This window comes from Rhincodon typus, chromosome 4 (assembly GCF_021869965.1).
Source record: "Rhincodon typus isolate 14 chromosome 4, sRhiTyp1.1, whole genome shotgun sequence".
NCBI classification, from domain to species: domain Eukaryota; kingdom Metazoa; phylum Chordata; class Chondrichthyes; order Orectolobiformes; family Rhincodontidae; genus Rhincodon; species Rhincodon typus.
In genome coordinates, this window is record NC_063335.1 from 7,381,412 (window position 1) to 7,398,016 (window position 16,605).

Here is a 16,605-nt window from a genome sequence, read left to right on the forward strand (position 1 = left end):
AGGCACTCAGCTTTATTTTCAATTCTCTTCCTCTATTACTTGGAGTCATAGCGCCATAGAGCTGTACAGCATGAAAACAGACTCTTCAGTCAAACTCGTCCATTCTAACCAGATATTCTAAATTCATCTAGTCCCATTTGCCAGCATTTAGCCTATTTCCCTCTAAACCCTTCCTATTCATTTACCCATCCAGATGCCTTTTAAAGGCTGTTATTATACCAGCCTCCACCACTTCTTCTGGCAGCTCATTCCATACACATACCACAACCTGTGTGAAAATGTTGCCCCTTAGGTCCCTTTTAAATCTTTCCTCTCTCACCTCAAAACTATGTCCTCTAGTTTTGGATTCCCCTACCATAGGGAAAAGACCTTGGCTATTCACCCTATCTATGCCCCTCATGATTTATAAACTTCTATAAGGTCACCCCTCAGCCTCCAACGCTCCAGGGAAAACAGCCCCAGCCTATTCAGCCGCTCCCTTGAGGTTAAAAGGTTTCAAAACTGGATCTAGAAGAATGTCAGTATTCATCAAGTTTTACAAATAAGGGGCAACTACTTGCAAGTTTTAACCCTTAGAGGTCAAAAAGTTGACAAGCCTCATGGCAACGTCTGACTGCCCCCACACAATGTGATTTGGGAGAGAGAAAATTATGATTTCCATGCTGCAAATGTGAAGATGCAAATAGATGTGACTATATAAAATGCTGATTAGCAAGAAGAACAGAAACCAATGGCAAGACACTGAAAGCTCTCAAACTGGTTACGGCTTTAATGTTCAGTATAAGCAAGTAAACTGTTACATTTGACCTTTCAGCTGATAATACTCAATCATCCAATCACTAGCTAACTGTATTAGCAAGGGCAAGTTATTTTTGCATCTAAAGAAACCTAGTCGGATATTACAATTTCTTTTAAAGCCTTTACATCAAACGCATTTGACATTCTTGTGACACATTAAACACGAAGTACATGCTGACATATTACAGTTTACTGAAAATGAGACACACTAGGCATCACAAGTAGTGGTTTCAAAATGGTACCTGTAGGTCTTTAAAGTGTATAACACAGTTCACCCATGTTGTTAAACGTTCAAAACTTTCCAACAGCATTTTGTATCATATGTATCCACTTATCATTTAGCAACGTGACGAGAACAAATACAGTCAGAATGTTACATCTATCCTTATATAAAGGGATCGTTCCCTATAAAGCAGAATTATGCACTAGATGCGGAAAGAAGTGAAACAACTATTTTGACATAGTTTCATAATAGTAACTGCATTTCAAGAATTGCATTTTTCAACTTCCTTTCGAAGAATTTCCAAAAGCAACTTTTTGGCAAAGAGTGCAATTATCTAGGGACAGCAATGCTATGGAATGAAGTAAAGCTACTCACCCACAGTATAAACAGCTTTCAAGGAGAAACAGTGAGGGACAATCATAGGGCCTCTCAAATTCTGTTCCAAAAATCCCTAATCAGGATGGATTCTTTCAGTGGGAAATTGTGAAAACACTATATACATGGATAATATCTAGAGGAATTGGGTTAAAACAGTAGAAAATCATGTACCATAGGTTAAAGCACAAAATGTAATCCTTACTGCCATCCAGTACCATCTTGCACAAACAAAAAAAAAAATTGCTGATTAGTTTTGTGCAGCTGCATAGGATATTTGCTATAAATGATAGCTCAAATGCAACCAGATACAAATGAAACATCTAACAGAAAAGAAATTCTTACCAGAATACACTCTTCCAGATCCATCTTTTCAAGTTCGTGACAATTCTAAACCAAAATTTAAAAAATATAGTTTTAATACTACATCCAATGCAAATCATGCATTTTCCTGAACTATACACATCTTAGTGTATGTAAAAAAAAAGTGTAGTATGTACACTAATATTGTTCAACTAAATCATATTGCAACATATATTGACAGGTTAGTAACACCAGGGAAAACAGAGGCACGATCAAGACCAAGGGATACATTTGTTATGGGATTGAACTGCAAAGGAGAAGTTACGTCAAACATAGTCTATTGTTCACACTTTTGAGCTCTATGAATGGTTCTGGTCTTTTGTCCTTTTATTTTATTCTGCAAAGGAAGGGACTGGGCCAGCATTTATTGCTACCCCTAGTTACCCTTGATAAAGTGGTGAGGTGCAACATTCTTCATACAATATAAAGAAGTTAGAAGCATTGGAAAAGTTGCACTGTGGCTTTAAGATGCTACAGTCAAGAAAGCACACCAAATCCTCTACTTTCTCAGAAGACTGAGGAAATCTGGTACGTCCGTAATGATTCTTAGCAATGATTATAGATGTACCATAGAAAGCATCCTATCGGATTCCATCACAGCTTGGTATGGCAAATGGTCTGCCCAAAACCACAAGAAATTAGAGAGTTGTGAACACAGCCCAGTCCATGATAAATAAAGCATCCTTCCACTGACTTAGTCTACATATTCCGCTGTGTCGGGAAAGCAGTCAACATAATCAAGGAACCCTCCCACCCCATTTATACTCTTCTACTCTCTTCCATTGGGCAGAAGATTGAAACGTTTGAAGAAAAGTACCAACAGATTCAAGAACAGCTTTCCCCATGATCAGACTTATGAACGGACCTCTCACATATTAGAGTTGACCTTGCTCTGCACCTTCTCTGTAGCTGGGACACTATAATCTGCATTCTGTTCTATTACCCTGATGTAATATGTAAAGCAAGATTTGTCTGATTAGCAAGCAAAACAATACTTTTCACTATATCTCAGCACATTTGACAGTTATAAATCAAATCAAATCAACCCAACAAGGACAACAGCAGAACTAAGAGGATAAACTCATCAGAGGAAGCTAAATAGATCAGGGCTCTCTTAGCCAGGAGAAAAGAAAAAAGATTGAGCACTCTAATAGAGGTCTTTAAAAATTACAAAAAAAGGTTAAGATAGGGAATGCAGAGAATTATTTTCACATTTGACAAAGTCCAAATGTCAAGGTCACAAACATAAACGTTGTCACTAATAAAATCAATAAGGATTTAGGAGAAACCTCTTTACTCAGTCATGATAATTTTGAATGTGCTGCACAAACAGGACATAAGTAGTCTTGGCTGGTATAATGTAATTGACCTTGAACTACTGTTTTCCAATTGCAACCACAAAACGAAGCACTCTTCATTAAAACATATTTTCCGGTTGAGGCCGCTTTAGAACATAGAACATAGAACATAGAACATAACACATAACAGCGCAGTACAGGCCCTTCGGCCCTCGATGTTGCGCCGACCTGTGAAGCCAATCTGAAGCCCATCTAACCTAGCTTTGTCCGGGACTTTCTGAACAGGGCATCTGTAAGCAATAACTCTTAATTTGACAATCAGTAATTGGATTTAATGACATTAAACATCTTTCAAGTATCTATATCCTTAACACTAATTCCAGCCTTCCCTGGCCATTAGGCTCAGGCGTAACCCAAGCTGTTAATAACTTCAGCGGCATATTCAATCCAGTGTGGAATTTGCAAACCCACATATTCTCTCTCATGAAGACTGCCTAATTCCACTGCAATATCTTCTGCTTTCACCTGGAGCTCAGTTGTTCCAAGCCTTTTGTCATGCAGCATGGAAACAAACCCTTTGATCCAACTTGATGAATAGGAAGGATTTAGAAGGATGTGGGCCAAATGCTGGCAAATGGGACTAGATTAATTTAGGATGTCTGGTCAGAAGGGACAAGTTGGACCAAAGGGTCTGATTCCATGCGATACAACTCTGACTCCACCCTTTATTATATACTGTCTCTCCATGCTCCAATATGTATCACCTCACACCTCTCTGCATTGAGAGTTATGCAGGAGCAGAGAAACACAAGTGTATTTGTGCCTAAGACCTTAAAAGGTGGCAGGACAGGTAGAAAAGGTTGCAAATAAAGCATACAGCATTCCAGACTTCATTAATAGGATATATACTGCAAGAGCAAAGTGGTTACGCTGAACCTGTTCAACACACTAAGTTAGATCACAGTTGGAGTATTGTGTAGTTTTTGGGCTTCGCCTTAGAAAGGCCTTAAATGCATTGGAGACTGTGCAGAACAGGTTTATGTGAACAGATCGAGGAGTGAGAAACTTCAGTTATGAATACAGATTGGAGAAGATGGGACTGTTTCCTTGTTGAGAAGGTCAAGAGCAGATTTGATAGAAAAATTCAAAATCACAAGTGCTCTGGATAGAATGAATGAAGAGAAACTGCTCCAGCTCATACAATGATCAACAGCAAGGGGATACAGATTTAAAATGATTTGTAAATGAAGCAACTGTGAGGTGATTAAAAAATTTTCACACAGCTAGTGGTTCTGGAAGTGTGGATGCTTAAAAGTGTGATATCAGCACATTAAACTAAGGCATTCAAAGACTTTATATAGAAATAACACGCAAGGGTATGGGGAAAAAAGGCAGGAGAATGGCATCAAGTCAAAATGCTCAGCGTGCCAATGCAGACATGGGCCAAACGGCCTCCTTCTGTACTGTAACAATTCTGTGATTCTCTTTATCAACTACTCGTAAATGCGGGAATGTATCATGCATGTAATACTGCTACAGGAAACAATAAACTGGGATCTCAGGTTTGGTTTGTGAACATATGCAATGCTTCCAACAGCATGACAATGTTAGAAACTCAAAGTTAGCCTTATGATTTATTCCTGGCAAAAATGACAGATATACCTCTATTCTACTTGAGATGTGGAAACTGTCAAGTCTAGGGAAAAATTCAATGCCTCCTTTTTTGGCAATAGTACATCTCTCAAACAAAGACAATAGTGTTCACCTAAAAATATCAAGATGCCAAAAGAATGTATCCCAACAACACTTACCCTTGCTAAAACTGTAAAGCCAGCATCCGTCAGATGCGAACATCGTGCTACTTCCAAAATCCTGAAAAAATTATGACATTCAAATTATTTCTAGACTTAGTCCTTAACATACTATAGGAGTGAATGTTTCTAATTTATATCATCTTTCTAATTAATGATGTATTATCAAAATTAGAACAAAGTATAAAGTGAAACAATGGGATATCAATGAGCACAACTTTGTTGGCTTATCATTATGGAGAAAAGCAGATCCCTCTTTATCCAGATCAATTATACATGCTTTGTCAATGCAGTTCAAACCTGCAGTAATTAAGGAGTGTGTGTAACATACACCTTTCTGATTATAAAGTAATTTCAATATATATTGTAATTCCAAAGAGGTACAGAATATTTTTCTCAATATTATTCATCTTTTGCACATCATAAGGTGTAACTATACTGTCCTACTGCAGTTCTTTGTATGGAGACATTCAGTGCTTGGAAGCAGGAAGAGCATTTTCTCATTCCAAACAGTCTTATTTTTGACTCAAGAAAATACTCAAGTCATTTTTTTTCAACGTAACTTCCAGGAAAAGTTAAACCCAAAAAAATTAGAAAGCTCAACAATAAGTCTTGTATTTTAAAAAAACTGAAAGAACTGTGGATGGTGAAATTGGAAACAAAAACCAAAATTGCTGGAAAGACTCAGTGGGTCTGGCAGCATCTGTAGAAAGAAATCAGAGTTAATGTTTCAATTCCAGTGGCCCTTCGTCAGAGCTGATTGTAGCTAAAAAATAACTGTTGGTATAAACGCAGATGGGATGGTTGCGGAGGAGTAAACAGGAGGTGGAGATAGAGCCCAAAGAGAGAGAAGAACAGTTGGACTTGCAAAGGAATGCATAAAAGGTCAGCCTGGGAGAATGAATAGTTGCTAATGGGGACTATTATTGGCTGACAATGGGTTGTGTTTGGTAGCAGCCCATGCGACGACAAGGACTGGTCTGTGGGAACTAGGGTAAGGACATGGGAGAAGGTGCTCAAGCCCTGAAATTGTTCAACTTGATATGGAGTCCAGAAGGCTGCAGAGTTCCCAATAAGTCTTATGTACATTTTCAATGGGGAACAACTTTAAAAGGGATGCAATTATAACATTTAGGAAATTTTTGGATGTAAAAATTAAGACGCTAAATAATCAACAATAAGAAGAAAGTAAAAGAAAGGAAAGGAGTGTGCAAAATAGGTTGAAAATTATCTAATGTGTGCGTATTTGTTGGGGTGTTAGAGTGAGGGGGGGTGGGTGTTGGTGGTTCAATACATTTCCAGTTGTCCTAAGACACAAAAGGTAATGGTGAGCCTAGATGCTAAGCTGGTGAATTTCAGTTGGAGCATTGTGGAGGGATAACCAGACAATCTAAAACCCAGGGATGAAGGGAAGCAATTTTTTCAAAAAAAAAAACCATGATGGTTAGAATTCAAATGAGAAAAAGGCCGATTGCCAAACCCAGATATTAACAGTACCAGGATCGCACAAAAACATCTCAGGCACAGTCACGGACCAGAAGTTTAATCAGACAAACCATATCAACAGGAAAAAGGCAAAGGATAGTTGTTCTGCAATGAATGGTTCAACACCTAACATCTCCATCTCGCTGTCTTCTATGCAGTTCAAGTGTGCTGAAATACTCACCGATCACTTCATGGCAGCACCAGCAACATTTAAAAAAAAATTGACATCTTGATCAGTCCCCCTGCAGCAACGCATCAAGCTTACTTAACAACACTTCCCAGTCCAAAGATCACACTGATTCAAAGAGGAAACCATAATCAACGGATGGTAACTAACGATTGCATATATTACCAAATCTTCCCTAACCTTAATTCTCCCAAATCATGATAATGAACAAATGGTGTGTTGAACAGTGCGATGTGGATGAATACCAATTGAGACAGGTAAGAAATAATCCATTATTGAAAAGCATGGGAGCAGACCCGTTGATCCAACTCATCAGGTTTCCTAAACTGAATTAGTTCCATTTACCTGCATTTGGCTCCTATCCCTCTAAACCTTTCCTATTCGTGTACCTGTCCAAATGTCTTTTAAATGTTGTAATTGTACTCATCTCTACCACTTTCTCTGACAGTTCATTCCATACTTGCACCACCTTCTGTTAAAAAGTTGCCCCTCAAGTTCCTTTAAAATCATTCCCGTCTCACATTAAAGTTTTTTAGTCTTGGCCTCTCCTAACCTGGGGGAAAAGACATTGGCTATTCACTTTATCTATGCCCCTCATGATTTTAAAAGCCTCCGTAGGTTTACCCCTCAGCATCCTCTACTCCAGGGAAAGAAGTGCCAGCCTATCCAGCCTCTCGCTATAATGTAAAGCCTCTTGTCAAGACAATATACTGAAGGAAATTAGCATGTTGCAGGCATCTGTGAAACTAAACTTTAAGTCAGTCATGAGAAAAGGGCATTAAAAGATGGAAAACTGAAGAATAACCAATGGCATCTAATAACTATACAATAACCCAATCTTGAATGACATGCTCAACATCCCATCCTCCCATTCCCAGAATTTTGATACACTTCTGTAGTTATATGCCTGATGCAAACATCAACAATTTATTCTAAATGCTAATGTTACCAAATCTACACACATCTTCCCTTGTTAAAATAACTTTTACCATTTTTAAAAGTGGCTAAACTTAAACATTCACACAATTTTATTCAGCAACATGAAAATCCTTTCGGTTTAACCAATAAGCTTGCATATTTTGGTTAATTTAAATCCTGTCCACTCGTCATTCCTCTCTACTTAATAATAGTTGTTCTCTCTCCCATTTGCAGTACATTCCAATGATCTCTGAAGTCTTTGTTCCATATTGCACTTTATAACATTTCAGAAAGACAGATGAAGAAATCACTGAAACAATCTTTACTCACTTACTAACATTCATTTCCAAAATCATAGATTGTAAGACAGTACCTCCCAACTTCAACAACCACAGTTTAAGTCAGCAGGTATTCACAGGGGCACAGGTAAATGCAGTTAATTCTCCATGTCTACAATTGACCACATTAATGCATAAAATAGCACCTTTTGGAGAAGATTCCATAATTTGCTCCTTATTCTGGCTTTCTTTTTAAAACTTATCCTCCTTCCATTAACTTGCTAGATATAACCTTGTTAATTCTTTTTATGATTCTGAAAACTTCAATTAGGTCACCTCCACTACTTATATTTTCCAAAGTATGTGACTTAACTATCCTTTTCTCAACTCTAATGCTGAATAAACAAAATCTTATCTCATTTCTGCATATCGAGGTACAATCATCCCAGTTATGTGATCAACTGGACAGTATATACTAAATGCAGACTGAACATAGCATTGTTATGGTGCAGAAGGTAGCCATTTGGTCCATTACATCTGCACTGGCTCTACAAATGAGCACCATTCCTTATTGCCACTTACCCGTCTTTTCCCCATAACTCTATTTCACTTCTGTTCAAATAATCACTTAATGTCCTCTTGTATGTTGACTAAGTCTGTCTCTATCACACTGCCAGCAGTGAGTTCTAGACCCTTTGAGAAAAAGTATTTATTTTCATAATACATTACTTCTTTTTCCAAATCACTTTAAACTTGTACCCTCTTGCTTGTGATCCTTTCAATGAGCAGAAGCACTTTCTCTCCATCTATTCCAGATGGGCTATTGGGCTGCCTAGTCTAAAGATGTACAGATTAGATGGTTTGGCCATGCTAAATTGCCCCTAGTGTCCAGGGATGTGCAGGCTAGGTAGATTAGACAGGGGCGGTACAGTGGCTCAGTGGTTAGTACAGCTGCCTCATAGCGCCAGCGACCCATCTTCCAATCCACCCTCTGGCGACTATCCATGTGGAGTTTGCACATTCTTCCCGTGTTTGCGTGGGTTTCCTACAGGTGCTCCGGTTTCCTCCCACATCCAAAGATGTACGGGCTAGGTGGATTGGCCATGCTAAATTGCCCATAGTGTTCGGGGATGTGTAGATTAGGTGGGTTATAGCGGGATGGGTCTGGGTGGGATGCTCTGAGGGTCGGTGTGGACTTGTTGGGCCGAAGAGTCTGTTTCCACATTGTAGGGATTCTATGATTAGCTATGCAATTATCACTGTTAACTTCTGTCTCCTTTCTTTAAATCACAGCCAAAGAAGGATGGCCAAATGAGCAGTATTAAGTAAACAGTTATGGGGATAGGGTCTAGGGAGGGGTCTGGCTAGTATGCTTTTCAAAGGGTTGGTATAGACTCAATGGCCTGAATGGCCTGCTTCCACACTGTAGAGATTCTATGATTCTGTCCAGGCCCCTCAATATAAAAAAACATCAAATCTTTTAACCATCGCTTCTCCAAAGAATGCAGTCCCAACTCTCAAATCTATCCTCATAACTGAAGTTTCTCACCTCTGAAACCATTCTTGTGAATCTCTTCTGCACTCTCTCCACTGCACTCAACTTTTCCAGTGTAGAGCCCAGTACTATCCGCAACAATCCAATGGAGTGTTTTCAATAGTTCAGTACAACTTCCTTGCTCTATCAAGGCAGCCTAGCATACTGCTTTCTTTACTAATCACACTCTCCACCTGAATTACCACATTTAATGACCTATGCACACATTCATCCAGGTCTCTCTTCTCCTGTACATCCATGAGAATAATAGTTATACTGTTGCTTCTTGTTCTTCCTACCAAAAGTATATCACCTCACACTTTACCACATTGAACTTCTGCCATCCATCTGTCCATTTGACCAACTTACCAAAATCCTTCTGAAATTATACACTATCTTTCTCTCAATTTACAACGTTTCCCAAGTTTTGTATCACCCTGAGATTATTAGCATAAATCAAGAAAAGCAAGGATTCCAATACTGATCACCTGGGAACCACACAAAATTCTTCCTCCAGCCTTAAAAAAATCCATTGGCCATTACTGTTTCCTATCACACAGCCAAATTAATAACCCTGTTGTTATTTACTGTCACTTTTATTCCACGAGTTATAACTCAATTAAATCCTACGTTTTTCCAAAGAAGTTGTATCAAAATGGACAGAAACTGAATTTTTCCACCCTTGAACATGGGATCAGACACCCAAATGTGAAGTGCTTGAGATGTTCTGTTACATTAAGGTAGCGTGTAAATATAAGCAGTTATTGCAACTACTTGATAGTTATGACATGTTCAATATCAGGGAGTTTCAATAAAGTTGAACTTCAGATCTGCTTTACTCACTTTAGTCTAGGACAATTCAATCCCAATGCTGTTATAGAAGCATCTGTAATGTTTCCACATCCAGACACACACAGGAACTGGAGTTTATGGCAGCCTCTGCAAACGCTTACTAATCCTTCATCTGTGATTTGCTTTGGAGGCAAACAAAATTATGGGTCATTAACTGATTTGGAATGTCAGATTACCTACAAATTGAATAAAAATCGGTTCTGTCCGTAGCAATTCAACAGAATCAAGAATAATTTGTGGTTAACCTTAAAGCATCATCATTCAGTACTGAAAGATGTGCCTTACAGATGGAATGCCTCTTGAAAGCCAGGCTATCAAAAACTGGCCAGTTCCAGGTTGAAAATTTGAGCTGATACTTGACTGGGATGGATCATCATCACTGCAGTCTCAGCATAGCACCTGACAACTTACTGCTAAATAAGAGGTGGAAGATGAATAAAAATACTTAACTCGTGTTCAATGTGCACTACAATTTGATCTGTCTTGGAAGTTATTACTGCTCATTTGGCCATCCTTCTTTGGCTGTGATCCAAAGAAAGGAGGCAAAAGTTAACAGTGATAACTGCAAGGCCATTAATCAATGACATAAATTCTACAATGACCACATTTGGGTTATGGATATTCTTGCTTCATGCTAAGGAATTGCAAAGAAGAGTGGGCATCATTCTTGTTTTCATTGATTTCTACTCCAAATCTGGAGCTGGGAGGTGGAGCAGTGGCAATTTTCTTGATCACTGGAATTCAACAATTACAGAAACGGGATAAGTTATCCCGCAGGCTGCAATGCTCATGACAGCACATGAAGAAGTGAGGAATCTGTAGAAATTATTTGTGGTGATACAGAAGTCGAGGGTGGTTTTATGTAGGATTCTACAGCAGTAGTCAATCCTGAGGAGTTCACGCTTGCAAGATAGCATGTAATGGCACAGGTAAATTTGACTAGGTTTAATATTCGCGACCAATGGCATCACAGCCAGGGAAATGTCTTGCAATGTTTTAAACACAAGACCGTAAAAACGTAAGACAAGACCAGAATTAAGCCATTTGGCCCATCAGGTCAACTTTACCATTTGATCACGGGTGATGTATTTCTCAATGCCATTCTCCTGCCTTCTCTCTGTAACCTTTGATCCCCTTACTAATCAATGACTTGGCATCCACAGCCTTCATTGTGGCAATGGCTTCTAAAGATTCGCCACCCTCCAGCTGAAGAAATTCCTCCCTTTTTCAGTTCTAAAGGATCATGCCTTCACTGAGGTTGTATCCACGGGTCCTAGTCTCTCCTACTAGTGGAGACATCTTCTCCACATCCACTCCATCCAGGCCTCTCAGTATTCTACAAGGCTCAATGAGATCCCCATCATCCTTCTGAACTCCATCGTGTACAAATTCAGAGTCCTCAACTGCTCCTCATATGACAAGCTCTTCATCCCCAGGATCATTCTTCTAAACCTCCTGTAGATTCTTTCCAATATCAGCATATCTTTCGTTAAGATTGGAGTCAAAACTGCTCACAATATTCCAAATGTGGTCTAACCAGAACCTTAAATAGCCTCAGCAGTACATCCCCGCCCTTGTATTCTAGCCCTTTTAAAATGAATGTTAACATAGGAAGAAAGATGCAAACTACCAAACGAACTGGCACGTTAACCTTAAGCGAATGCTGAACAAGGATTCCCAAGCCCATTTGTGCTTCAGATTTCCGAAGCCTTTCCCCATTTAGAAAATAGTCTACACACCTTCATTCTTCCTACCAAAGTGCACAACCTCACACTTTCTCACATTGTATTCCATCTGCTACTTCTGTACCCACTCTCCTAGCCTGTCCAAGTACTTCTGCACCCTCCTCAACACCATCGGTCATTCCACCTATCTTTGTGTCATCTGCAAACTTAGCAACAATGCCCTCAGTTCTTTCATCCAGATTGTTAATGCATAATAGTTGTGGTCCTAACACTTGACCCCAACAGAACTCCGCAGTGATGGTCCCATAATTTAAGAACATAGTATTAGTGATAATGTTATTTTTAGAAAGTTGAAGCAAAGTCATTATTATTCACTGTAGGCAGTGTTCCAATAAATAATTTTGAAACACTTATGAAAAATACCAAAATCAATTAGACATGCAGCAAAGAAAAGTAGCTACCCTAATCGAACAGAGACTATGTTAAATATTCAAGTGGTTAAAAAGTATTAAGGAAACATGGGGAAGATCTGTTTTATGGCTTATATTGTTGTGGATCTACCAAAAAACTAGTAAGTTGGAGATGTCAAATAATGTAAAAACATTTTTGTTCTTCATCTATTACCAACATAACCATAATAGAACCAAATTGCAATTAAACTCAAGTTGAATTTAATCATCAAGAACAAAACAAAGAAACAATTATGTCATAATATTAGTTTGTTATATGAGAAAAGACAGTTGAAATCGTACTACATGAGAAAAGCGGGGAAACTTTTAGGTATTTCATCCCAACCACTCTTCTGCACATTCCACTGGCTGATTGCGAAGCAATTCTAGCCTAAACATGCAAACTAGCTACCTCACTGTAAGCCAAGAATTTGGGAGTAATGTAGCTGCAACCAAAAAGGAGGAAGGCAAAAAATACATTTAATTTTCTTGCATTTTCATATAATTTATACATGCTCAATTCTGAACACAAAAGTGAACTTTATCACTTAATCTCCCTTTCTCCCACATCCCACAAAGCTAAGGCGGCATAAATTTGACACTAAATAATGGTAATTATGGACAAAAATGGAGATCCATGGATTTTTAATCAAAAATGTAATAAAAGTCATAAGCATTGATGGTTGTCCCGCATTGTCTATATTACATAAAGTGCCATGTTCTTACAAACCAGGATCTCAAAAGTAAATCGCTCAAATATAAACAACTAAAACCAGATAATATACAATTCAACTACAAAGTAAAACAATAAATACTTACTGAACATGCCTGCAAATTAAGTGTTACTAGTTCTGGACAGTGAACCTGTATGTGTTTCAATGAGTCATCATCCAGCTGTTGGAGAAAGAAAAACACCATATTTGCTCTAGTTGAGATAAGAAATCAGACCACAATGGCAATCAGAACATACATAAATGCCAAATAAGACATGAAGACACTATTATGTGTTGTTATAGTCTTTAGCTACATTACATTTGTCAACCAGAGGTCCTCAATGGTTAAAATTAGTGTGTAATATTCTATTAACTGGATTTCGTAAAATTAAGAAAAGCTGTCATTTTAAAAACATTTAGATGTGTAAAAAATCCCTTCAATTGTTAAGAAATTATGTGGCATTTTAGTAATAAATGATCAATACAAACATTTACAGATTCACTCAAATCCAGCTACCAAAAAAACGCCACACTTTGTGATGAATCTTTTCTCATTTTAGACAGGTTATATTGATGTAAAGAGGTAGGGGAGGCATGAATAGTTATTAAACCCAATGTTGGAGAAGTGAATTAATATCAACAGTGACACGTCCATTAACCTGAAGTGTTATGGAATCATATCATCATTGGTTTTCCTGTATTCCTTATTCGCTAGAGTAAGATGTCCAGTTTTTTTTTGAAAACCAGTTAGCTCCAAAATGCAGCATGGCCTTGGTCCTGGGGCTGCTGGATTTGACAGTGCATATCTGTATTGTTTCTGGCTAACCATGGAGGCTCAGAAGCTATAAGCAGTCAACATTTACAAAATGACACCTAATTTAAACCTGTTTACATATAAAAATCAATTAAATTTGGAATTTCAAGAGATTGTACTTTCAAATAAAATGTGTTATAGACAATCCAGATATAGTCAGGAGTTAAGTCTATTAAACAGAGAATAAAAGAAATCTTTTCTTAACATGGACAGGGTATGCTGCATCTATCTGGTACATTTTGGTATTCAAAATGGCATGGTCTCTACAAAAGGTTCTGGAATGATGAAAAAAATTCACAGCAGAAATCACTTGCCAAATGTATTTCATTTAATTTCTTAGACATGGAATCTTAATTGGAAAATTCCTACCAATTACTTTGTCAGCATTTGTAACACTAACATCATTTAGTCCCATCATTCCCACAACTAGGAACATTATACACAAACTTTAATCATAGCATCAATAAATGAAATAAATATGTAATATAGCTATGATAATGTTTCCTTTGTTTTTTTAAAAAGGAGCAAAGTCCACCTTCAATACCAACCTTAAGTCAATACCATAATCGAAACAGTACAAAGGGTCATCAAAACATAGCCAGCCATCGGCTTTGCGGCATGCAAGGGCATGACAGTTAAGTGGTCTATTTAGTCACTTCAATACTTAATTTTTACTACATGTGGATCTGATTTTGAAAATAAACTTTAGGCCTTTTGAGTAGATAGTAACATGGAATCCAGGCCGATTAAAAATAGGAAGTAAGACAAAGATAATAAGTAGGAATACTTGCTACTGGTTGAACAACAGTCAATTCAAATTACAATTTTTCAGATATTGATGTACCCAATATTTTTAAACTGATAATTGGTATACACGAGAAGACAACTTTTTTTTTTTTTTTAAAAAAGAAACCACAGTCCAAACCCACACTTCTATTGAGTTTTATTTCAGGTAACCACGCTCCATAAAATTCACACTCCACGAATTACTAGCTCCACATTTTTATACAACCAACCCTCAATTTAGTACATCTATCACTTGTTCCCTCATTCCACTTTGGTGTGAGACATTCCTTCAGACAATATTAGATGATAACAGATATCCTCTTTCTTTTCAAAAGAAGCTATATATAATTTAAAAAATAATATTCCTTTTCGTTACTCAAAGTGTCTTGTTCCCGGTACGTCCAACAATTTCCTACTAAAACAATCAATCAGTGGTATTATTGCTAGATTATTAATCCAGAGACCCTGGTAATTTTCTGGGATTGTGGGTTTGATCCCTACTGTGGCAGATAGTGGAACTTGAATTCAATAAATGTCTGGAATCAGGAGCCTAATGGTGACCATGAAACCACTGTCGATTGTCAGAAAACTCATCTGGTTCACTAATGTGCTTTAGGGAAGGAATCCGATGTCCTCATCTGGTCTGCCCTACATGTGACTGCAGACCCACAGCAATGTGGCTGACATTTAACTGCCCTCTGAGCAATTAGGAATGGGTAGTAAATACTGGCCTAGTCATTGACATCCACATTCTGTAAGTGAACAAAAAGCTGATTGCTGCTATCTACCTATTTCAATTTGGAGATATCTCCATTCTCCGGCATTTCAAAACAGCAGTAATCAATCCTCAATCTTTTGTCAGTCACACATTTCATTGAAAGTAAGTTACCCCATGCTGACTTATCAATGTATCTCTCAATGAGTATGCTGCTGAATCCCTTTTTAAGAATTTTTTCTAATATTTTGCTGATGAAAATGTTATGTCTATCAACTCACCAAGAATTTCAGCTGCTAAGGTAGTTTTATTACGTTTCTGATATTCTTAGGTCCCCAAGCTAGACAGCAACATTTACCTCCCTTTCGCAAAAGACAGATGATAAGACTCTCCTGCGCTTGAGATCCCATCACAGAAGTTTGTGCAAGAAGCATTACTGAAATCAACAAGCTTCCTTCCCAATAATGCATATTTTAAAACACAAAATCCATTTTTAATTTTCTTCAATGTTTTGTTCACCCGAATAATATCTTCCATCTTGAGAATATTCATTGGTTGTCCTCAACTCTAATACTCAAAATAGGCATCTGGCCTTATTTGGGTGCCCAGACACTTAGCTGTTCAATTAGACTTGGCAATTCCCCCATTTCACTACATGTTTTTATTAGGCCCTAGCTGGAATAGTAATGGGGCTAACAATTTTCCAAATACAATTGCTGATGCAAAGTGACATTTGATCCATTTTGCCCGATTTCTAATCCAATTTACTCAATAGCCTAGAAGCCTGACTTCCAACTTTGAATTTTGCTTTAAGCCTATTTACAACAATATTTTCAAGTTCACTACTCACATTTGGCAAAATATAATTAATGTATGTGCATCAAAAAGGTGTTTGAATACAGCTCATTATGGTGCCACGAAAATAACTGAAGAAAACCCAATTTTAATAACTTTAATGAGAAGTACCAAACTCTAGAAGCATCACTTAGGCCATATACATATTTAACTTCCAGAATGTCCTGGTTACAATTAGTGTCTTCTTGGGGGCGAAGAAACACATTTCCTCTTAAGCTGATCTCCTTGAAGAAATGCAGCTTTAATATCCATTGATACACACTCCCTTAGCATTTGTTGACAACAAAGGCAAGAAAATTTTCAAAATAGATTCACCGATGGCAGGGAAAACCATCTTTATATTTCGATCATCCGGTTTTCTTCAAATCGTTGTGCCGTTGGCCTTGCTATAAGTCTTAACAGGAAATACCTTTTCTGTGCACAGCCACCTCTGTCTTAAAGCTGGTTGTGCCGAGCCCCGCCCCGC

At 37.9% G+C, this 16,605-nt stretch overlaps 1 protein-coding gene across 1 annotated transcript in view; it reads right to left on the minus strand.

The window, feature by feature from the left end:
• The window catches only part of LOC109929992 (F-box and leucine-rich repeat protein 2), a 136,380-nt gene that overhangs the window by 27,587 nt on the left and 92,188 nt on the right, over nt 1-16,605 (minus strand). Inside the window, exons 9-12 of the mRNA XM_048595635.1 lie at nt 13,076-13,181; nt 10,114-10,244; nt 4,869-4,929; nt 1,742-1,786 (exon numbers count right to left, since the gene is read on the minus strand). Coding sequence (XP_048451592.1) covers nt 1,742-1,786; nt 4,869-4,929; nt 10,114-10,244; nt 13,076-13,181 — 343 coding nt within the window. The remainder of the gene's footprint in view (nt 1-1,741; nt 1,787-4,868; nt 4,930-10,113; nt 10,245-13,075; nt 13,182-16,605) is intronic.